The sequence below is a fragment of the Berghia stephanieae genome, chromosome 7, assembly GCF_034508935.2.
Source record: "Berghia stephanieae isolate SIO BIC M18660-M18661 chromosome 7, UCSD_Bste_1.3, whole genome shotgun sequence".
Classification (NCBI taxonomy): Eukaryota; Metazoa; Mollusca; class Gastropoda; order Nudibranchia; family Aeolidiidae; genus Berghia; species Berghia stephanieae.
Window position 1 is genome coordinate 20,067,783 of NC_088366.1, and position 26,343 is coordinate 20,094,125.

A 26,343-nucleotide genomic window follows, 5' to 3' on the forward strand; every position below is an offset into this window, starting at 1 on the left:
TTAAGAGAACTGAAAGTAAATTCAGTATCACAATTCGTTCAATTTCTAGAAAAACCAAAAAGCAAACACTTCGAACATGAAGGGATTCATTTCTAAAACGAAGATATACACGGAGAATTTTCTTTTTCAATTTCCAAATATCAAATAATTTTATACCCGAGAGCGTTATCGATAATAACAAACAACCGGCATTGTTCACTTAACTACGAAGCTAAAATTTACTCCGGTTCTCTTTTTGTGTGTGCCGGTCTTCGTATATATCGCAGTTTTCAATGATCGAATCTTAAAAATTAACGGACGCTAATTACTGAGCCATTATTTCCCCATTTCTAAAGAAGTTTTCATTTTCTAACCGCGACACACTTAAAATAACATTGTATCTACATCAGCGTCGATTCCATAGTTAAAGATTAAATATATAGAATTGATCGTGTGCACTTGGAAACTTGGATAATTTGTATTCGCAGGGTGAGAAGGGCAATGTCAGTCCTGGATGGCAACTAAATTGTAGATAAAAATGCACACCTAGCGCTTGTATGGTTATATCCCGAATCCACAATATTTGTCATGGTCTCAAGTGAGTAAAGAGCTACTCGACTATGCATAAAGATATATGTAGAATGAGGCACCAGAATTTACTAGTTACTGTAAATGAAAAACAATTAACGATTTGTTTACAATGAAATAAAAATAATGATGAAATTTAATTAAAAGAGATAAACAGTGATCGTGGTAGTTACAAATAGAGATATGAATATTTTACGTAACTTATGATAATATGTCAGGTTCGTAAGTTTACGTTTCCAGGCAGTTGATGGGCTTGGATGATCTATTCCTCTGATAACAGGATCGGACTCGTAAAATTCCACTTCCAGGCAATTGGTAATGGGTTAATATGTAATCCTTTGACAGCGGGCTCGGGTTTGATCCTTGAAGATTATACAATCAAAGTTAAAAGCTCCGGCGTCTTAATGGTGTAGATATAATATCTACAAAGTCCCAAAAGATAAAAATCTTACAGTATATAGAAGGAATAGAGCGACTGGCCGTCCGGCATAGATTGTGAAGAGAAGTGAGTGTCAGATGTTAGACCTATCAGCTTTTATAATAAGTGGCTACGTGACAGAATGTAGAACGAAAAGTATTCACTAATTAGAAATTAATTCGAGGGAAGGCTATAAAAGGAAAGACGATCTAATATTAGAAGGTAAAGTTTATCTAAGCCTACCGAAATATAACTGGAGTGAGATGAATTCAGTTCTTAATAAAATAAAATTTAATAAGATAATTGTGAACAACCTTTACTGTGACAATATTGCCTTGGTGGGTTAATTATTGGATAAATAAACGAAAGAGTGATTAGGAGAGGGATTTGAGTGGATTAATGTCATGGACGAAAAATTTGTCAATTATTTGTCGACTTGTCTAATGGAAGCATGAATGAAATGGAAGATAGAGGCAAAGGTAAGGGTCGATATTTTTGAACAGATAGAATAAGGGATCAAGGAATGGATTGACGAATGAGTAGAAAAACGGATGAATAAAGAGTGACATTATGAATGAGTTATTGGTTGGATGGATAAGAAGACTTTGAGGATAGATAAAAAGTGGAGTGAATGTTTGAGTAGATGAACAGGTTAGTAGATAGATAAATTATATAACAAATGTACGAAACAGATATCATAGGTAGCTGTTTTGGTGATAGGGTCAATAGAAGGAAAGATATAGGATGGATTGGATGGATGGATCAATGGCTTAGTGATTGAAAGACTGCTTGTTGGATGAATGACTGAAAGAATTGATTGGATTGATGGATAAATAAATGAATGAATGGATGAATTGAATTACAAATTAATGATGGAGAGTGTGGGCTGGATTGGTGAATGAGTTGATGATTTAAAAGGCTGCCAAACAGACACGTAACTGATGGATTAAATGGATGGTTGAATAAATGAAGAAACATTGATCAATGGATAAAATTTCAGGTAGTGAATTGCTGGTGGATGGATGGATTGAGGCAGTGGTTAATGAATAATTGGTTGAGGGAATGGACAGGTGAATACATATCTCAAGGAATGACTGAATTAGTTGATATGTGCATACATACATTGATTAACGTATGAAAATACATAATATGTGATGTGAAAGAAAAGGTGGGCTGTTTACCTAGATTTGAATTTTTGAGCATTATTACCACTATCTTCTCTCCTACCATTCCCGATGACACACTTAAACAATGGTTTGCGAGGCACCCAGCGTAGCCTTTTTGGTCATTCGTCTTTTTCCTTGCTTGATTAAATAAAGCTGACTTTGGACAACAACGTGTTTATAAGACATATATCTAATATCATAGTAGCAACGAACTGATCAAATCTTAAATCGTTTTATACGTGGGGTGCACAAAAGTCTTTTTTAAAAAGTTTTTAAGTTGAAGAACTTCCATCCAAAAGCTGTCATCAAGCAATCTAGATTAAAAGACTTTAAAGCATTGAGGTAGTCTATACGAATGTGGCTAGTAATGGGTTTCAATAGTCTGATGTCACGTACGCCTAGTAGCCAGGAGCTTGGTTCTAAACAAAGAAAATCGGTACTTTATATTGTTCATGCTGGCTAGAATTTTTTCACATGTCATGTGATCAGAGAACATGACCAGATTTATAATATTTTTTCTGGATATAATTTTATGTTCGTCGGAGAAGTATTTCATAAGGGCAGTGATGGAGATAATAGCGTCCGCTATTGTTCCGATAGTTTAGAGCCAGTTACTATGCATCATTACAAGGGAAGTGACGTCAGGACTGTTGAACCCTATTCTTGATAACTACCCATTTTACAACACGGTCGTAAACACCAAATCTGGTCGTTTGGAATTCCGCGAGACAAACAAATGAAAAACAAATTATTATAGTATTATTTGAACAGCAGGCATATATTCTTTGTCAGGAACTTTTGGTGAAAAATAGCTTTGTGTTTGGTTGAAGGTACTTTGTTGATGTTTGCTTAAATGAGAGAACGTATCAAATTTTGTTGTCAACTTGTGTGAATAATTCTAGAAAACGCCACAGTACATCAGTTCATGAATGCGAACGAAATAAATATTCTTCCTTTATATCCAGTATATATAGAAACACAAGAATGATAAAATGATCTCTTTCTCCAGTTTGATCAAAAATTTGAAAGTCGGCGGAAAAATTATGCTCACCGATTTTAGGGACAGAGAAGAATTGGCAATGACGAAGTCGTCCATCAGTTCATTATTCCAGCTAGTTCATAAATATACTGAAATCTGCAATTCGGAAAACACTTTTCGGGCCGACTGAAAACAATCCTGAATTAAATTCTGCCTCATCTGGCATAATATCCAGATTTGGTCCCGTTACTTTCATTTTGTTGGTGATAAAGACAAGATAATGGTAAAAATATGTCATAAGGACGAACCCGATGTTTTGCAAACTGCAAATCATTTGATAACATCACCAATGACTTTCTACAGTCAAATTCTTTCAAAGTACCGTTGGAATTATGGTAGAAATGTCTCCATATGAGTGGAGGGTACACGAATAGAAATAAACATATGAGTAAACTATTTTCATATGAGTAAACTGCATGTACTTTTAAAACATTTATCACAGTTCCTTCATTGTGAAGACTTGGTACATTCCGTGTACTTTGTTCAATGTTTCCAAGCGTGAGTAGACAGTATATTCTGTCGTGTAACAACAATTTATTTTTCCTTTTGGCAAAAAACTTTTACCTCAATTATCAAAATTTTTAGATGACCCCCGACTTGTCAAATCGTCTTAAAATTGAAGCTTTTAAAAATATATTCTAATAGGTTGAGGGTAATCAAAAACTATCCTATATATATATATATATATATATATTATATATATTATATATATATATATATATATATATATATATATACACTAGTAATCGTTTTACGGCCAAAATGAAAAAGATGTCCTGCTGCCGGGTAAGGTTGTTGCCTTACTTAGTTCAAAAGGCTATGGCTTATATTGTAATTTTGCAGAAAAAGATTACAAAGGGTAATAACTTATTGTCTGGTAAATTGAATGTTTTACTACGACTCTGAAATTGTTTGGGAAATATCCAACATTTCACTTACTATTATTTAAAATTAATGACTTTACTAGAATACAACGAAGAAATTTAAAATATGAAGTAGAATGAAAATCTATCATTTAACACACACGCAAAGTCCGGTTGGATTTAATCCATTGTAAACCTGTAAGATTTAAACAAATCAACAATGAAATGCAAATGCTCGTGTTTTGAATCATTTGCATAGATAAATCTTTTATTTTAGTTTTCAAAAAATTAAACTTAAAGCTTAAACACATTGCGTTCATATTAAGGGTGAACGATGATCACTTATTTGTGAAGACAAAATGTGATCCATCACCTCAAATTTGTATTATGTCCCAGTGATATGAATGCTAATGCTTAACATTGTATTGAACCTTTTGGCAAAAGTATTGAAAATTTGTTAAACATAAACGAATGATTTTAAAGGAATAAACATAACTTTGGCAACAGGAGATTACTATAAATTCGCATTATAGGCCTTCATGTTTTTTATAATTTAGACATCTACTTCACTCAGACAGAATGCTAGGGCGTTGGGTAACATTTTGTCTCCCATTTATAAAGGCAGGAGACTAGATAACTGATGGATTGATAGATGGGTTGATGTAGATTTATGTATGAAAGGATATGTGGCTGGATGGATCAACGGATGAACAGATAGATGGATAGACGGATAGATTAATGATCATAGATAGATGGTTAAATGGACAGATAAATAAATGCTAGATAAATAAACACAACATTCTGGCATGTAGGTGAGAAGCCACTGGTTGATGGACTGGGTGATGCGATCTTATAGATGGTGATCTATTGAATGACAAAGGTTTGAAACCATGTATGTGTCTGATTCCAAAGATTGAAAATATACTGTTCTTTGGAGAGTTGATGAACTAACGAATGAATGAAGTGAAATATGGATATTTGGATGGATTAACAGATTTAAAGTTAAAATGATGACAAACAAAAACATAGGATAAAGGTTGCCAATTATGGATGAACAAAAACATTGCCGTATATATCCTACAGCAATGACCAACGATCTTGTATATACTCGTGTATAAATCTGATAAAGTCAATGATTCTTTTAGCAGGGAAGTGTTTGAATTTCCAAAACTCATGATATCAATAGTTGCTATTCTGATTTACCCACTGGTTTCTAATTTGGAACCATTCTTTCTTTAAAGCTAAACCTCAATTCAAAACTCGGATTATCGATAATTCCTATTCTACCTTACTCAATGGCGTTATTATTTATATTCTGGAACTCTGTTATTAACACTATACCTCAACCCAAATCTCAATATATCGATGATTCTTATTTTGATCTGCCCATTGGCGGTATGATTTCTAATCTAGAATTATTCTGTGTTAAAAGCTAGGAATCAACTAAAAACTCACGCTATCACTACTAACCCACTGTGGCGATTATTTTCATTCTTTTTATCAAACCGAACCTCAACTCAAAAGTAGGACTACCGATAATTCTTATTCTGACAAACCCACTGTGGCGATTATTTTCATTCTTTTTATCAAACCGAACCGCAACTCAAAAGTAGGACAACCAATAATTCTTATTCTGACAAACCCACTGTGGCGATTATTTTCATTCTTTTTATCGAACCGAACCGCAACTCAAAAGTAGGACTACCGATAATTCTTATTCTGATTTTCCATTGTAGCTACAGTTTCCACATTGGACTTATTCTTTCAACAAAATAGACTTAAACTCGACACTAGAAGTATCTAAAATTTATTCAAACTTTCCCAAAATGGATAGTGATTTCTAATTTGAATCTTTTTGATATGAACACGTCTTTTTTCGTCCTTACTTACTTTACACGGGAAAATAGATTTACGAGGATTTTAGATACATTTTATGATTGTATATTGCAAAGCTGCACAGTGTATGATCACAAAAAACACCCCCACTAGACGGTTTTGTAACACGAAAAGAACAAGGATGACCCTCACAGCCTCGCATACAACACAACGAAATCTTGAATATGTCACTTTAGTATATTTTTACATACAGCCCTTATTCTATTATATACGAGTATTGGTCTCAATGTATAGAACCCAATTTTAAATGCATATTGTCTATACAACTAAAAGGGAGTTTGAATTTTTTAAAATGCTGTTGCTAAGTAACTTATAACATCATTGCTAAAGGATATTTTCAACAAGTAATAATAAAAAACTAATGGATTGATTAAAAAAAAAACAAGCTTTAATAGTAAATTAATCTTGCATCGTTCAAACCACAATGACAGGAGCACAAACAATGAAAAGGTGATTGTTGAATGTTTGGATGTATATCTATGATGTGATTCAAGTGTTTAAGGACCCACCTGTTTTCCACAAGTTTTAAGCTGAGAGAAATGAAAAGCTAATAAAATAAGATAAGAAATCAAAAATCATAAATAAATAAAGTATCTGTCCATCATACGATCTTTCTATCTATCTGAAAAAAAAATCTGTATTTTAAAAATCTATTCTGAAAAATACCAAACCATTATTGTCATGTTTACCGTTTATAGAATGGAAATTAAAACAGAGTTTTTATAAACAGTAAAACAATGATCAAAACCAAAATTTCTTTAGTTTGCTGAAAATGTGAGCAATTCCACGTTACGAATTCCAATTTTCATGCACATTTAGGGATTTTGGCACGTTGCGATACGTTTGCTGTCGTATTTCCACACTATTCCGGTATCAAACAAATTATCCTTTTTAGATTTTGCTGATTTTAGTTGTTACCATTTTATTAATTTATCTTTCAATAACGTTTTTACAGCATGCGCTTTTTATCGTGCCACGGTGTATGTAGCCATTTGCATTGTCTCACCATATTCCTTCAAAATACTTTTCCCCTTTTCAATAGAGAACTTATTTTTCCTTGTAGAGACTGAAATGAGGCAATATAAGGTAAACATTTATAAAATATAATTTATCGGTTTCTTCCTAAACCAGATATGAGATTAGATAATAAATGTTCCCGTTTGGTCCCCCTTGAATTAGTAAAAATCATTTTGTGTATGAGGTAGTTGAATTAGTAAGAAACTTTTTTTCTTTTTCAGAGCACAGGATCACTAAAAACAAAACAACCACATTTTTGTTGAGACTGCAGAAATAGTGAGAAACAGTTTCTTGCTTGAAACTGTAGAATTATAAAATTTTCTGTTTGAGATAGCAGAAATAGTGAAAAAACTCTTCTATGTTTAAGACAGGAAAGCTAGTATAAAGCATTTTTGTTTCAGACTTTAGAATAACTAAGAAACCATTTTCTGTTTGAGACAATAGAAACAGTAAGGAGCTATGGTTGATTAAAAAAAAAAACAACCTTATTTTCTGCTGAGACCATAGAATAAGTAAAAACCACTTTCTTTTTGGGGTAGAGAATTGGTAAGAACCATTTTCTAATTTAGACGAGCGAAATGGTGAGAAGCCATTTTCTTTTTAAGACTGCAGTATGGGTAAGAAACCGCAATCTGTTTAAGACCTTAGATGAAGTAAGAAACCATTTCTGTTTGACACTGTAAATTAAGTAACAAACACTTTTCTGACTGAGACCGGAGAATATACAAGGAACCATTTTTTTGTTTTAAACAATAGGAAAAGTAAGAGATCAATTTCTGTTCTTCTTCTTCTTCTTCTTCGTTCCTCTGATGGACATCTATGGCTGCAGTCCGATATCTGCTATGAAGTCTGTGGTCCGCTTTAGGTCCTCAGCCTCACCATAGAGCTTTGTGTTGAGTGTTGTAGGGGTGACCCAGTGGTTCGAACGTTGCAAAGAAGGAGCCCAGAAGGAACAACCGAAGTCGTCAATCACTTACCATCAGCAAAAGAAAATAATAAAGCTAAAAATAGACAAAGAAAGGAATGACACACACCTAGAACACAACAAGCAGGATCCAATCCATGCCATTCAGCGAAGTAGCCAAGTCACTCTATTCCGCCTCCGAACAGGACACAATAGACTAAGAGGACATATGTTTACAAAGCTAGGTATTGGAACAACCCCTTATTGCCCACGTGGAACCGACCATGAAACCACTTTACATGTGCTTATGGATTGCCCATTATACAACGTGCAATTTCTGTTCAAAACCGTACATTAGTAAGACACCATGTTATGTTTGAGACGGCAGAAAAAAGTAAGAGACCATCTGTTGCTCGTGACCGTAGAATGAGTATAAAACACTATTGTGTTCGGAATAGTAGAATAATACATGATTTCGATTTAAGACTGCAGGATTCAGTAAGAAAATACCTTCTGTTTGAAACTGAAGAATAAGTTAAGATACCATATTCTGTTTGAGAACATTTAATGAATATAAACCCTGTTCTGTATGAGACGTCTATTTAGTAACAAACTATTTTGTGTTTGAGATCATATAATAAGTAAGAAACCCTGTTTCCAATTTAATGAGCTTGAGACCATAAAACCAGGATTAGACGTCTACTTGGAGATTGCAAAATTGTGTAAGAAACCATTCCTTGTTTGGTGCTTATTTAGTCTAATACTTATATTAATTTCATCATGACGTTAAGTTCATAAAACTAGGGCACATTTGATCTGGAATTCTATAACATTCCTAATTAGACAGCTGTGTATTATTTTCTATAGTTTGTAATTGGTCTTGGCTGTTAAAAATAGTATTGCCCAGATCAATAAGAGATTGCTTGGCACACTTTTTAGAATATTATATTTTTGTTACATACAAAATACGAACATTTTGGATAAGGGCTTTTGTCAACAAAATATAATCATGAAAATGACGCGTTCATATTTGTGTATATAGTAGACTAATAATGATTTGGTAGAGTAAAAAATATAAAGTATATGTATTTTGATATGAGATACATTGGAAATATTGACAAAGAGTCCAGTACTTGTTTATACAAGATACTAAACATTCACACATTGAAACACAGAGTCTCTCCTTCAAAGATGCTTCCTGCTTGTCCCTTCACATTTTTATTACAGACAATTTTATCATTAAACCAATAGTGGAAAACAGTTAATTTTCCACAAATGCCATCAATAAAAAAAAGATGAAAAGAAAAGGAAAAAAAAACACGAATGTAAATTCACTTTCGACAAGGGACAGTAGAATCGGTCTAATATGATCTCTGTGTTTTGTTTTCCAAATTCAAAAATTTCCAAAACACGTTTGGTTGTAGGATAAATATTTTATAAATAAAATAGCATTGTGCTATCATTGACACGGGCTGATAAAAATATTTTAATAGTTTGACTAGAAAATTTTTATTTCAAATCTTAATTTAGATAATCAGTATTGGGTTCAATTTGATGAAAGAGTATAGCATGGTGATGTTTTGATTATAATCCTAATTTCAATGTTTAAGGGAAAAATGAACAAAAAAATCCCTTTATTCATCCCAAAGTGAAGACTGGAATAACCCCGACGTCAGTCGCTGTGCAGCAAATTGAGCTAAGGTGAGGTGCCTTGCTCAAGGCCACACAGCGCAGCGGCAGGTGATCGAATTCGGTACCTTTCGGATATGAAGCAAAGACCGTAGCGCTGAGCTACGCTGCCTCTCATGTCTTTTCGGTCTTTTTTTTTAAAGATCTTTTCCTTTGATATATCTTAATGTTACTAAAACTCTGATAACATCTGGTATTCTAATATTAAATAATTACACATTTTGATACATAAAAATAGGAAGAAATAATTTGCAAGAGTTGCAATGTTTCAATGTTTGAATGTTTGTATGTATGTATCTATCTACCCATCTATCTATCTATCAATCTATTTTTCTATCTATATATCCATCTATCTATCTCTTTATCTGGGGTCTACAAATCCATCCATTTACCGATCTATCTGTCGATCTAGTAATCCATCAAGCCGAAAACCTGATGGGTATATAGATGTATAGATAGAGTGATAAATAAGACAGACAGACAAACAGATACAAAAATAGATAGTTACATAGATTTGTTGAAGACAGATAGAAAGATAGATTTGAAAGATAGATAGACAAATAGAATGACATCTATCTAAATAGATAAATAAATAGATAACATTGTGATGAAAATTTTCTCAATGTTTGAGAACATTACGGAACATTGAATTAAGATTTGGAAGAATTGTTGATGAATTCACAAACCTTGACGAAATCTAATTTTAATGCATTAACAACCCACCTGTTGCGCATGCTTATGGAAAGCGGAAGTCTAATAAAATGCTAAATAACAAAAAGAAGTAATAAAGTAAAAAGTTTAAAAAGAAAATAATTGAAAATTCATTACATAACATATCACATTCATCTGTATTTATAAATGATTGGTTATTAACAAACACAAACAAATGATACATTTGTTGAATCGCTGAAGTATTATGCTGTACTGAAAAAACACATCTTTATAATTTTAGTCTGAATGCTTCAACTTTAAATAGCGTCAGATTAAGATAGATCACACGTTCTCAAATGATCTCAAAGTCGAGAGTATTTTTGTGGTCTCATGTCTGAGACTTCCTTACACGTTGTGTGTGGCCTTAATCAGTCGATACTTGAAGTTTAAAAAATCTGGCCAAGATTTTTAAAAAGTGTATTTTTTCAGTGCACATCGCTATTGTATGATTTGCCGATGAATATCAAATGATTACGCTAAATGGAGAGAGAGAGAGAGAGAGAGAGAGAGAGATATGATGTGAAGAGACTTTATCTTGAAACATATTTTTAAAGAATGTTCATCGTTTTATGCTGACGGCATACCTTGAAAAATCCAAAAATATATTTTAGGAATTGACAAAATTAATGGAATAATCATTAGAAAAATGGAAAATAAATAAAGCAATTCTTTAGTTATTATCATTATTCAACACAAAATGAGATTTACTGGATTGACAAAGTCTATAACTTTCTTAAATAGATTCCGGAAAAAATGATGCGATGAAACGGACACATAGATCAGAATGAAAACATCTAATTATCAAGAGGTATAGCTCCTTTTATCATGAAAGTTGATAATGGAATGCTGATTTAAAAAAAAAGAAAATCTTATCTTACCTTATCTAATTTTTCAAGACTTACCAATAATGTCCCCTGCCCCTGCCCAGTCGTTTATGTTTGACAAAACACTCGTTGAGACTCAGGTTGTGACGCACACTGTTCCTCCAGGCTTGAGAATTGAGCGTGTCCAGCTTATACATTTTGCTGGAATTTAAAATGAAATAAAATGTTGATGTTAGAATTGTTTGTGATGTTATAAAGAAGAGACTTCTATGCACTTAAAGTGTCACAGACTTTGTTGAATTAATATAAACAACCAATAAAAGTTATAACAGATTGGTCCCTACCGCTCACTTGGTAAATCACTCGTCTCATAAGCCAAAGAGCCGATATTGCTTCCTGCTGCAGTCAACATCTTGCATTTGACCCCTTTCCCCCCAACCCGTGTCCACTTAGCAGTAATTGGGTAGCTCCGTTATTCTTTTTTCTTCTTTGCTCAGGAACACATTATTCCCGACTCTGGATGCCATGCTATATACAATGGTACAACAATTGAAAAACAAAAAGCTTTAAGGCAAGGGGCTTACATATGTTAAGGCGATCTAGAGTGGGGCGGATAGAAATGGGCTGCAAAGAATGGTAATATTAATTGTTTTTGGCAATGACAAAGCTTAAAGGGTTAATTTCCATTAAAAATCATTACACGATCAGAGAATCACCCCTGAAGTTCCCCATATCGCAAAACACTAAGGACCCGAACTTCTTGACTAGCACGCCTTAATGACGACAGGCCAAGTATGATCTAGACCAATTGACGCAAACCAATCTAATCCTTGAAGTCTCGTCAGAAGAATGTCATGGGCGATAGCATAAAAATCCCTCGAAAACTTCAAGTCAAATATTAATTTTGTTGTTACCCACATTCACAGGAAGATTATTGAAAACAATCCGCAATGCAGACCAGGCACTGTGATTTTAACGATATGGAAACTGAATATTTTCCATGTGGTTGGTAGACTCTTGTAGCCTTTCAAAAAGCAAGACAACTTTTAAAGATATTTTTGAGAAAACATGTAAATTTAAAACTGGTCTCTAATTCCTCAGTTTATTCTAGTCCGATAGAAGAACAATTACTTTTCATTTCACTCGGTAAAGATCTAAAAAGTGTGTATGAAACAGTGCTAGACAAAGCAGATATGTTTCTCACACGCATTTCCGATCTTTCACTTACACCTGTGGCTTTTCACTTTAATATTCTCTTACATAGCAATTTAGCTGTCATTTCAAATGGGAAGGAAATGCCTTAATATACACATACTGCAATGCAATGCAAAATATTTTTTCCCCTCTCATTTCGGCTTGGTAGACGTCTAATGTCTTAGACATTTTGGCAAACCGAGAGTCATCGTCTTCCAGCAAAAGAATGGAAAGAATTCTGACAACAAGTCTCCTATTTTAACGGTGGTATTTATTGTAGATTGTAATTCTTTCGGTTTGAAAAAAGGATATAATTCTTTGAAATTTACCTTGCTTATGATTTAAGTACCTACAGGAGATAATAGTAGAAATTGACTTTTTTGTTTCAAATGTGCCAGGTCTTATGACCTATTCTTAAGTTCAAGTCGCAACACAATGTTTGCTAGATAAAGATCTGAACAAGCGTGTCTGGAAGGTGCCAGACAAAGCAAGAAAGAAAAAAAATCATACCTTCCATACACACTTGATCAGATCTTTATCATCGGTGCTTGCTCCTTAATTTCTTAATTTAATATTTTCAAAAAAGCAATGTTTGCTGTAGCTTGTCAACATAAAGGCTACGACTTGCTTTGTGTTTTAATGAAGTCAGTGCAAAAAAATAATTAAAACACCGTTATGCTTACTACAATTAAAGAGTTTTTGGAAACCAAAAAATACTCATACATGCATAAATAAAACAATTAAAAAATCAGAATTCAGCAAAATCTAGTGATCTTCCATCGGTCGCAGTGACACAATGTGGCTGAATTTACTTTAGAATGATGGTTATATCTCAAACATTCCTTGGGGAAAAATCCCATGTGTGACCAATTGCCATTATTCGGTATTGTATTTAAACGAACAAAATGCCGAGTTACTCATTATGAAATTTGGAATTTTGCATTTTAAGAGACTATATTCAATTTTCTCAGTAGATGCATAATACTTTACTTTAAACATCTATTAATCTAGAAGAATGAAGTCTTAGTTACTTGTCGTTCCCAAAATATACCATTGCGATGTGCGACATATTGTCTAACAAATTATTGAAAAAAAATGATTGCACTAACCTGAGGTAGTCATAAATATCTGACAGTAACATCTTTTTTTGAGGAGAACTGAAAATTGCCTTGGATATCAAAGCAATGTAGGTAGACTCTTTCTTTTTTCCTTTCGAGTTAAGCAAATCTCGAACTAAATCATCCAGCAAATCGTCGCTGGGGCCATCGTTTGATGAAGAACTCGATGAAGATGAAGACGACATCGAAGAGTCACGGTCTTTCCTCTCTAGTAAACTAGAAAACGTCGGTAAAATATTCATCTCGTAATCTGCAGGGGCCGTGCCATTTCCGTAATTGTTGTTGACGTTATCGTCATCGCAGCTCCCCTGTCCTGTGTCTAGGAGTCTTTTGGTCTGTAATACACCATTCTCTTGCAGTAGGAAATCCCTGCCTACAATCTGATCAACTCCAAATTGGCCATGAGACTTAAAACTCTGTCTAGGAATTTCCGACACACCATTGTTAATTCGGACTATTTGTTCTGTGTCAATATTTTCTCTTTCATTTTCTTTATAAACGCCGAAGGGATTAGGGGTAATTTTGACTAAGGCAGTGACGTTATCGTTGGAATTCGTTTGTGTTTGATTATTGTAGTCGAAATCTTCATACACGCTGCAAATTTCCTTGTTTATATTATTCTGATGAGAAAAATTGTTAGCAGGACAATTATTACGATTATCATTTATAAAGGTTGCGGAGTTATTTTCAAAACCATAGAGGGGTGAAAGAAATGGAGTTAGCTCGTTGTCCTCTCTTAGAGAATATCCAAGATTACCTTGCGCGTTTATACCATCTTGATTAGAAACTCGCATGAAATACTTTGGACCGTGGCTAACATTTGCAATTGCTTCCTTGTCAGTATTCCGGTAACCCATGTCATTAAATGTCATATCACCATTTCCTCTTCTTTCGACATTGATTCCAGAAAATCCAGCATTGTAGTTACTTGCAAGAGTGACCTGGCCTTGAGCGGCTGTCAGGCGGCTGTTATCATCAAAATTTGTAGTGGAACTCGGAGCGGAATTGCTGTTATCATTAATCTTTTCAAATACATAGCTAGAATGGTACGGACCTGGAACACTGTTTACGTCATAAGCATTTATTTGATCAAAACGAGAATACAAACCACCCGTGGTGTCGTGGTTTCTCACAAGGTTGTTTCCTGTTCCCTGAACATTTTGATGCCCGTATTCATTCTGATTCCTGTTTCCAAAATTTATCATCGGGCATTTTATCCAATTCCCGTCGTTATCTTGATACAGATTTATTTCTTGACAAACATCGCCGTTTCGTTTCATATTGTTATTATTAATGTATGCTTCGCCTTGTCCCTGGTAATGATACTTCATGTGGTCGACATTCTCATGGACAAGATTGGCCATTTGATGGCTGGGATTGTTCACTTGATTAGGCATGTATGCATCATTTTCAAAAGATGTAAGATAAGAGTTATCATTTCTTCGATTCGGTTCGTTAGAATTGAGAACATCAGTAAGAAAACTGTAGTCGGAGAGATTCATAATGTCGGTCATAGATTCTTCCTCATAACAATCATTGCCTTTCTTTTTGATGAAGCAATTTATACTTGGGAGCCTCCCGTCCATGATGACTAGAAGAAAGAAAACTCTCAGATCTCCTAGGAAAAATGCAGGTCTGAAATTGGAAATAAAATAAATATATTACAATAAATTCAAAATCTGCCGAGTTGCATCAATGCTTGATTGCTTCCAAATTTGAATTGGATCAATATATAGATAATTTGAATAAATTAATGAGTCCAAAATATCCATGGTATTTCAGTGGTTAAAATGGTTGGAAGTTTTTGATCTTGCGCCCCAAAACATTTAGATATAGAGATTTTTCGCATCGAAATCCTTATGACAAGGTAATTTGTTTATTGTCCATTAAAAGTTTAGAGATCGCCAAAGGTGTCATAAACGAAATGCCGTGGAAAGAAATACTTCGAATACACGGGGAATATTAAACCGTGACGGAATGTGTTCGGTTTATTGTAAACCAATAATGCATTAAAAAGCGTAACGGATGGGAACGCCCCAACAGTCATCAGTCATCATTGCAAACGTGTGCTGCTCCCAAGTTTCTTGTCTCGATATTATCATTTTAGTCTCGGCCCCTACTATGAATTTATTGATGCTGTGCGTTTGTCCAAAAGAAAAAAACCTCATAACATTGCCAGCCGGATGTAACCCTAGACTTCGTTAACTAAAAGCCTGATACTAATAAAATAAAAGAAGACAAAGATTACGTGAAAAAGTTAATTGTGATTTGTAATCAATAGCGCGGCCAATGTTTCCTCGAGCACTTCTAACACTAGCTCAATTTTTAAATTTTGTTTGATGATTATCGCCTTTCTTCTTTTGTGACGTAATTTTCAGGTCAGTATCAAGTCTTTAGTTTACAAAGACCACGATGTAACGTCCCAACACACAAAACTGTGTTGCAACCTTGAACGTTTATATAGATCTTGTCCGATTGATAGAATTTTGTGAGAATAACTCATATAAATGGCTGGCTAAAAACAATAATAAAGAGCCGGATGACGTCAATTCCGTTCCTTCTATAGATTTCACCGACAGAACAGGGGAGAATTCTCGTTGTTTAACCAAATAACCAGTAGATTTTTTGACCAATCAAAACATGGAGTTTGTGACACACCCACACACGTGTTTGGACAAGCATGGCTGGTTGTTTATAAAAAATAATGTGAATGAAATCGACCTCTCTCTGATAATTAGTAATATTTTTATATCGCCAAATGGGTGACTAGTTATCACACGATTTTCTCGATCATATTATAAACGTTTAAGAATGCTCAGAGTTTTCTGTGTTGGTTCTGTTGATCAAGTAGAAGAACAATGGGTATTTTACTTATAGATAGTATGCGCTTGGATAAGAAGCTCACAACATTGCCATCCTGAAGTATAACGAACCAACACACAAAATGATCTGTAACCTTGAACGTTTATAGCCTGGATAATGCAGTTAAGTGAGAATTACTCATATACGTGGATGGCAAAAAACAATAAACAAAGACCCGAGTGACGTCAACTTCATTCTCTCTATAGACATGGCATTGACAATAAAACCTGTGGAGATCGCTATGTTTACCAATCACTGCCATTGTATACATTATGACGACTGTCCGAGAGGCGTGGTTATCTAGGGGTCTATACCATCGCAGCCATCGTAAATTTTGCATGGGATAGCTGATTTAGAAACCATTTTTGGTGGTGTAAAATCTTGTAAATAATATGACAGAAATTTTCATGGAAACGATTCCTTTCAAGGTAGAGGGATGATGCCTGTATATTTTTTTTAATTAATGCAAATGCGAGTTACCTTTTATACGATTGTAAAATAAAGCTTTAAAGAGCAAAAAATATCATATATCTTGTTGAATACAATAAAAATAAAAGAAAAATCCTAAGTTAAGACAAATTGGTTTTAATAACCCAAACCTTATGGAAATCTCAAAAAAAAAAAAAAAATGACGCAAAATATTGTTCATTACAACAATGTTGAACTAGGCACATTAATTAGTGGGTTTAGATGACAGACCTGTATATATGTACATGTCGGTTTTAAAAAAATCAAGTACATATCAAAATGATATGGCAAATAAAAAATTGGATGAATAAGACATAAAATAACCCCATTAACAATTCATTTCCGGTCGTAATTGGACATTATGCGACATGCACTTATTTGTGACCCAGCGTCTCAAAACGGTATTATGTCGGGACGAATAGGACTCAAAAAATTGAATTTATTGTAAATAAACTGATAAGAAATAGGACCTTCTAGTTTATTGCAATACAAGAAACAGAATTTATTTTCCATCATGGTGAACATACATTAACCCCAAGTTTCATATTTGTGTCTATAAATTCAATTTCCAGCATCTAGTCCGTCCCAACATGATACGTACCGTTATGACACGGTGGGTCACATTTGCAGGTCTGATAAATTGTTTGAAAACATTTTATGGTCTCATTGTTGTTATGGAAATTACTCTCAAATCAACGCAAAATATTCTCCATTACAACAATGATAACTCTCTCCTAACCGATGCTTTTCAGTATTTGTTACAGTGAATGACATAATTAGTCGGACGGTGAACAGTTTTGAACTGAGATATGGCCAAGTTTAGTTAGAAAGTCAATCTTTTATCAAAAACGTGTTCTTTTCATAAATGATTAAATCAACCCTTTTTGTACATCTTTGGGAAATATCAAAGCTCAATTTCACTTCTAAATATTTTTTACAGCTAGTCAAGTTGAAAAAGTATGAAATTTGAGAAAAGTTGCTGGGTATCTTTCCCACACATCTGACCATATCTTCATGAAAAATCACCCGATTTACTTCAAGTAAAGATTAAAATTCTCTGGGGAGCGTATTCTCTCAGAAAATGCAAAAAAATGCAAATCCAAAATTTTCACCTTCCAACTGATTATGTCATGCACTGACACATTTTCCCAAAATGGCAGGTCTACCCAGCAGAAAAATCAATTTTTAAAAACTCAAACAAGCTCTCTACAAAACAAACTTTATGTTATTATTAATTAAACAAAGATCATTCTTCAAAGTTTGTGATGTACAAAATAAATCTGAATAAGAAAAAAAATGTATATTGTGTCGTAACAAATGTGACGATTTTGCTGTAGGTCATAAGGAGGGGGGGTTAAATCTAACAGCGGACCTCCAAATATGATCAAGTTGATTTTTTTTAAATGTGTCATTTATAAATATGACCCGTCGCGTTAATCTTGTTATTATGTAGGGATGAATCGGAAACCGGAGAATAAGTTAGAATATTAAATGACAAAAAATATGAAACTTTATTTAATTATTTATTTATCTATCTTTTAAAAAAGTAGTTCCTCAGAGACAGAAAGCTCATAGAGCCGGAGTTTATTCCGGTTTCTATTGCGTGAAATATACTATAACATTTGCTTGATACCCTTTGGATAGGGAGGAAGTCTATCTCAAAGAACTTCCCGCCAGGTCTAACAGATCCAGCTACCCAATCAATTCTGGGTGGATAGGAGGGTCAGAAAAAAAAATCGACCTCACCCGGGATCGATCTCGGTCTCTTTGCGTGTGAAGCGAGTGCTCTACTGAGTGAGCTATTGCCCCCCCCCCCCCCCCCCCCCCGCAAGAAGCAGGAGTATAGGTTAAGATTTAAAAAAAGTTATGAAACTTTATATAATAAATCATTTAAAAGTTATCCAATTTATATTATTTTGACTATAAATTGATATTCTGAGCACCCGAATACAAAGCGATATCAATTATTACTTTGAGGATGGGGTTAAAAATTTGAAGTGTTAAATTACCTTTTGTGTTGCGTCTCTTTGTCGGTCTTGAATCACTTCACCTTCACTAGAATGATGTACACAGAGCCTACTGAATGAAATAATAATAATATTTTAAACTCAAGCCCCAATAATGTTGAAAACGGAAGTAGAATTAAATCAGACTATCACGAATAATATAACGGTATCCTTACAATGTCAGTAAAATTGTAGTCACAAACCTTTTAGGGTTAATTATATTATGATATTGAAAAAAAAAAACACTTCAGTTTTCTATGTATAGTTGTAATAAATTTGTATTAAAAAAACAACCAAGTACTCAAATTTTGACTCCACAATGTCTTAAGTTAAAAAAAAACCAAACGAACGGAATTTACATACAAAACTCCCTTAGACTTAAGACTTTATTCACTGTCTCTATCTATCTCTTTGGTAGAAAAATAACAACGGGTAAATATCACAATTGAGGTAATAAGACCTACAACACTCTTTATATAGTATTTTTACGTGAACGACTGATTCTAATCCACCACACCCACCACGGACAAACTTGTTTTTCAAAAATCTGATTGGTTAGAAGCGGTTGGTTTGGTTTTACACAACAGAGTTGGTAAACAACTTTTTATAATAATATCAGAATGGATCAACGACGCACACACGTGCCCGGTGGGTTTACCGCAAATAATTATTATTAGATTAGGAGGAGCGGCGAATTTCACACCTTAACTTTAGTTGTGGCTATTCGGGCAGATATTACTATACAAATTTATGAGGCAACTTTGGTAGGCAGGGCAGATGGTGCTGGGGGAAGCGAGGACCAGGCACTTACATATAATAATACCAATGATAATGATGGGAATGATGATGATGATGATGATGATGATAAAAATAATAATGGTGATAATGATAATAATAAGGATGATGAGGATGATAATTATGATGATGATGACGATGATGATGATGATAATTATAATGATGATGATGACGATGATGATAATGATGATGATGATGATGATGATGATGATGATGATGATGATGACAATAATGATACTATTAATAATAATAAATAATGATAATAATGATAATGATGATGATGATAATAATAATAATAATAATAATAATAATAATAATAATAATAATAATGATAAAAATAATAATTATAATACTACTACTACTACTACTACTACTACTACTACTACTACTACTACGACTACTACTACTACTACTACTAATAATAATAATAATAACAATAATAATAATAATAATAATAATAATAATAATAATAATAATAATAATAATAATAATAATATGAATATAATAATAATAATAATAATAATAATAATAATAATAATAATAATAATATAATAATAATAATAATAATAATAATAATAATAATAATATTAATAATAATAATAAATTTTAATAGTATCATCTTTCCCTAAAAATCACAAAACATTAGAAGGCGAGCGACGATCACCAAAAAAAGTGCAAATTGAAAATATATGTCGTTAGTAATGGCTAAAGAGGGGAAAAAAGATAGGATTTGTTGTACAACACTGAATACAAATCACCAATTCACTTTCTTTTCTTGATCATCGAATTCTATAACGACGTGAGGCTTTGGTAACGTTACAGCCGAAGTTTACGAAGGTGTAGTGTACGAGTGCTAAATCTTCTTATTTTAATGAACACTTGAAATTCGTGAATGATTACATTTCTGTATACTGGATTTAGATCACAACATTATTATTATTATTATTATTATTATTATTATTATTATTATTATTATTATTATTATTATTATTATTATTATTATTATATTATTATTATTTATTATTATTATTATCATCATATTATTATTACTATTATTATCATTATATTATTATTATTATTATTATTATTATTATTATTATTATTATTATTATCATTATTAATAATAATAATAATATTTTCATAATCGTTATTGCCATTATCATTGTTTTCATCATCTTTATCATTATCATTATATTTCCCCACTTTTATTTCATTATTTTGAAATCATATCTCACATTACAATAACTTCGAGCGTCAAAAAAAACAAACGTGTTTATCAGTTTTAATATGAATACTGTTTTTCTTTTGATGTAGCCATCCTTTATTATTTCTGAACTGACCAGCTGTCGTCAGAAGCTGAAATTATTAACACCTCGGACGTAGCTCACAGACTGTGCGTGTCTTATTGTCACAACATAATCGTACATATTAACACCCATCTCCCACCTGCTGGTAAGACTTCAGCATTTTAGAGTATCCGAATCCATTGAGCTATGAAGAGCACTGCTGGAAATTTATGATTTCAGCATTAACTATGCATTAACCAATCAGAATACTCTTTGCCATTTAGCTCTTCTCCGTCCAGTTGACTTTTTATTTCTTGACATTTCAAACAGCCTCTATAGATACTATGTGCTTGGCAGAGAAGCTCACAACATTGCCATCTGGAAGTATAACGGATAAACACACAAAACTCTGTTACTAAGAACGTTAATAGTCTGGTTATTAATGATAATAATAATAATAATAATAATAATAATAATAATAATAATAAAAATAATAATAATAATGATAATAATAATAATAATGAATAATAATAAATATATAATAATAATAATAATAATAATAATAATAATAATAATAATAATAATAATAATAATAATAATAATAATAATTATAAACATTTATACAGCGCTCATTCTCGTGTAAAATCAAGCTCTGGGCACTTTACAATATAAATTATCAATTTTGAAAAAAAAATAATTTAAAATGCAGTTTTGTGAGAATTCCTCATAAACGTGGATGTCAAAAAACAATAACAAAGACCCTCAACGTCAACGTCAAATTCGTTCTATCTATTCTCATGCTCAGAAAGAAAAATGATTCAAATTTACCTGTACTTATTTGCATGTCTGATAACCCAAATTATTATGATCTCTTTGTTGTAATGGAAATACCTTCAAACCGACACAAATTTTGTCCATTAGAACAATGTTAAATCAAGCCTATAAGTGAGTTGGGCTATCAGACCTGGTAATATGTGCACCTAGGTTCAAACAAATTTCCAAAATGCCGGAACTATGCAAATATCGAACACTTATAACAGCTATGATTGCCACCCGGAACTAGAACTCGTTTGGTGAAAAGGAGTATTTTGCATTCCCTCCCCAAACCATATTATGAAGGCAACGTCAAAGGTGGTGTTTAAGGTGGATTTCTCTGCGGTCGGTCGACCCGTAGCAAAGAAGCCGAATCGGTCAGCCTATGGTGACCTTCGTAAACCAAAGGTCTGATACTGGCTGGAGGGTTCAACAGTCGTGACGTCACTTCCTTTCTAATGACGCATAGTAACTTCGTAACTGGTTCTTAACTATCGGAACATGGCGGACACCCATATCAAATACTTCTCCGACAAGCATAAAAGCGTATCCAGAGGAGAAAAACATTATAAAACTAATCATGTTTTGACTTTTATACATTCTGAGCATATGTCATGTGAAAAAAATCTAACCAGCATGAAGTATAAAGAGTACCGATTTTCTTTGTTGAGAACCAAGCTGCTCGTTGCTGGGCGGACGAAACATCAGACTATTTAATCCTATTAGTTTTATATCGGAAATGTAGCAACTTTGCAAGTTAAGAATATCGTAAAACTACACTTTCAAAACGGAATGAGTAAATTTACGTAATGTGGTAGAGGTATAATATTTTATTTCTAAATAACGGATTGCATCAGGTATTTAAAAAATATGTATTGGCAGCTCGGGAGGTGATCTGTTCCGATATTATATCTCATGGGACAACATTGTTGAAGTCTTTAATAATACGCGTTATAGTGTAAGTGTCTTATCTAATCTATACTATTAAGGAATTTCAATTCCAGTATAGTATGACTAATTGGATTCGACAGTCTGATGTCATGTCGCCCAGCAACGGCGGCCATCGCGGTTCTAAACAAAAAAAAATCGGTACTTTTCATTCTTCATACTGGCTAGAACTTGTGATCAGAATGTGCAAAAGTCAAAACATGATTATATTTATAATGTTTTCTTTTCCCCTCTGAATACGCTTTTATGCTCGTCGGAGATATATTTCATACTAGCGTCCGCCATTGTTCCGATAGTTTAGAGCCAGTTACTAAGCTACCATGCGTCATTACGAGGGAAGTGACGCTACGACTGTTGAAGCGTATTCTTCTCATCAAAATAACAAAACAATACATGTAAACTAGGCAAAGGTGCGCTTTAAACAGCAATGAAGACCTGTTAGAATTATGATAATAATATTGCTATTTTCCATGCCTCGACTATCCGCCTCGTTGTGTGGTCTCTAGCAAGTCACTTTGTGGCGCTGCACTGTGGCTGACGCCTGTGTTATTCCAGTCGTTCCTTGGAATAGAGCCTAAAGAGAAATTTCCCCATTTAATCTTATTTATTTTATTATTCCAACATAGTATTTGTCAGTTTATGACGCACTTGCTTATAGGCTTTAATTATCATACATAATTTATTCTTAAACCTGTGAACAAAACAAGTTAGAATTATTAATAAACATGTCCTGTAACACGTTAACGACGGAAATCTAAATATTCTCTCATTTTAAAAAACATCATATGTTCATCAAGAGAGCGGTAACAGTAGGTTACGGTGACCTGGCCTTTTGTGAACCGTATGTCGCAACAATGTTGTTGCTATCTTATTGAAAACGCAATTTTTATTGACAGGTTGCAGTAAAATTGACTCGCGTGCGGCTATGGGGTCTAGCAGCATGACTCTCGCCTTCGAATCGGAAGGTCCAGGGTTCGAGATCTGCTCCGAGCGGCTCATAGTTGATTCATTGGAAAATGCTCTTTGTTCACACTCTCACCGTCCTCATGTGTAAAATGAGTAAAAGCTCAAAATTACAAATTCATATGCAATCCTTCATGCCAACAACAATTCGACTTTGGAAAAACATGACAGAACACACGGTTGAAACATACGATTTGGATCATTTTTACAAGAATCCTACAATATATAAAGTCATGCTGATTATTACTGATGTAAACTTGCGACAAGATACAAAAGATGGACTGCAAGTAAACGAAGAAAGAGAGAGTTCCTGTCATTCAACAGCGTTGTCTCTATCGGAAAGGATGGTAAAATATCGCCAAACAGGCGTCATGTCTCGTCCAAATGTTAAGTGTTGTTGTTGGCTGGGGACCCCTTGTAAAGCAATTTGAGTACGTTAAGTCGATTTTGCACAATACAAATGCTTTCGGTTTTTTAATTATTATCACAGGCCATGGCAGGACTGCTGCAAACAGGCATCGATGGGCTGAGGGAGTCCCCACTGTCAGAGAACACCAGAGACAGCAAACCACATAATCCTGCACTGCCCTGTGACGAGATTGGTAGAAATGTGGTCTTGTGGTATGACACTCGCTTTCGGATCGGAAGTTCCTGGATTCGAGCCTCGCTCGGCGCATAGTTGAGTCCTTTGAAAAGGCCCTTTACTCACATTCCCTCACCGTACTCAGGTGTAAACTGAGTACCTCGCCGTTAACAATGTTATCCCTGTCAAAAATAGGCGTCATGTCTCGTCCTATATGTTAAGTGTTACTGTTGGTCAGGGACCCCTTGTAAAGCGCTTCGAGCACGTTCAGTGGATATTGCGCAATATAAAAACTCAACATTTTTTGAGGCTGTCCTCAACTGCGATGACGAATTAAAAGTCTTGCTGGAGACCTCCAGTGTGGAGATGTTGCCATGCACTACTACTAGATTTAAAAAAATGTCTGCCATGCTCTGACAAAACTTATGTTTGTTTGGCCCGAAAACTCAACTTCAAATTTGACCCACGGTCTCAAAGAAGTATTATGGTTGGATAAGCTAGGTGTTGGAAAGTGAATTTATAGACACAATTATGAAATTTCCGGGTACTTTTCCGACGTGCACTTATTTGCAGATCTGATAATCCATTTCCTTATAGGCTCATTGTTGTAATGAAAATCTCAAAAAATGATGTATTATATTTTCAATTGCAGCAATGTTACACTAGACCCATTAGAGGGTTCGGCTCTCAGACCTGCATATGTGTACACGTCGGTTATTTCTAATCGTTATGGTGAATAAATTACAATTTCTGACATTGAAAAATACTCAAAAGTTTGTATTTTAAGGGGGCGGCGTGGCTCAGCGGAAAAAAAAATTGGGCTTTTATATAGCGCAATATCCACTAAACATGCTCAAAGCGCTTTACATGGTTGTCCCTGGCCAACAGCAACATTTAACATGTAGGACGGGACATGACGCCTGTTAGGCGATCTTACAATTTTTTCGGACAGAGACAACTCATTTTACACCTGAGTACGGTGAGAGAATGTGAGTAAAGAGCCTACTCCAAGGACTCAACAATGCGCCGACCAAGGCTCGAACCCAGGACCTTCCGAACCGAAAGCGAGTGTCATGCCACTAGACCACATAGCCGCACGGTCTTTTCTTTGTCAGGTAGCCAATCGCGGGATTCAATTGATGCTACACCCCTCGCTTGGCTGAGGTAGAGATATATATATATATATATATATATATATATATATATATATATATATATATATATATATATAGAAAGAGAGAAGGAAAAGAGAGACAAAGAGAGAAAGAGAGAGAAAGGGAGAGAGAAAGGGAGAGAGAAAGGGAGAGAGAGAGGAGAGAGAGAGAGAGAGAGAGAGAGAGAGAGAGAGAAAAGAGAGAAAAAGAGAGAAAAGAGAGAAAGGGAGATAGAAAGGAAGAGAGTGAGGGAGAGAGAGAGAGAGAGGAGAGGAGAGAGAGGGAGAGAGAGAGAGAGAGAGAGAGAGGAGGGACGGAGAGAGAGGGAGAGAACTACAGTGAAAGACATTGGTGAGAGACAGGGGATAGAGGGAGTGAGAGAGAGAGAAAGAGAGAGATAGAGGAAAGAGAGAAAGATATATATATATATATATATATATATAGAGAGAGAGAGAGAGAGATAGAGAAAGACAGAGAGAGAGATAAATAGATAGCTAGAGAGAGATAGAGAGAGATAGAGAAAGACAGAGAGAGAGAGAGAGATAGATAGATAGATAGATAGATAGAGAGAGAGAGAGAGAGAGAGAGAGAGAGAGAGAGAGAGAGAGAAAGAGATTAAATTTGATTTTTTTTCTAGATAATTTGAAACAGTTGCAAGTTTGGTAACCAAATAACAATAAAAACAGAAAAGACGAGCACTTTCTTCTTTTACCATAATATTATGAATTTTACTGGCTCCCAATTGAAGTCCTTTTTAAACATAGATTTGCCATGTTTCGTTTTAAATGTGTAACTCAGGAAGCTCCATGCCTCAGAAAATGTTTATTTACTTAAACCGTCCAGGTCACTCCGTTCAAAATAGATAAGACTAAATTCTGCGTCATTGAACGATTGAACAGGTATGGAGAAAGATAATTTTATAGATAGTTCGATGTTGACGTCATCTTTGTTATTGTTTTTTTTTTTGCCATCCGCGTTTATGAGTAATTCTCACTAAACAGTATTAACCTGACTATAAACGATCATGATTGCACAAAGTATTGTGTGTTGGTCCCTTAT

General features: G+C 34.1%; 1 protein-coding gene across 1 annotated transcript; it reads right to left on the bottom strand.

Annotated features, from left to right (window-relative positions):
• Window positions 1-9,689: 9,689 nt before the first annotated feature.
• On the bottom strand, window positions 9,690-19,364 carry LOC144976171 (uncharacterized). The gene is made up of 3 exons (XM_078920353.1): window positions 18,746-19,364; window positions 13,398-15,041; window positions 9,690-11,295 (listed from the first exon to the last, which is right to left on the bottom strand). The coding sequence occupies exons 2-3, from the start codon at window positions 14,990-14,992 to the stop codon at window positions 11,169-11,171; spliced, it is 1,722 nt and encodes a 573-aa protein (XP_078776479.1). The 5' UTR covers window positions 14,993-15,041; window positions 18,746-19,364; the 3' UTR covers window positions 9,690-11,168.
• Window positions 19,365-26,343: the final 6,979 nt, after the last annotated feature.

What these genes read in the sequence shown, in the direction of transcription:
- LOC144976171 (XM_078920353.1), bottom strand. Translation starts at nt 14,992, where the DNA reads ATGGACGGGAGGCTCCCAAGTATAAATTGCTTCATCAAAAAGAAAGGC. An exon ending in GATATTTATGACTACCTCAG is followed by an intron (nt 11,296 to 13,397) that starts GTTAGTGCAATC and finishes TTTAAATTCCAG; the next exon opens with CAAAATGTATAAGCTGGACA.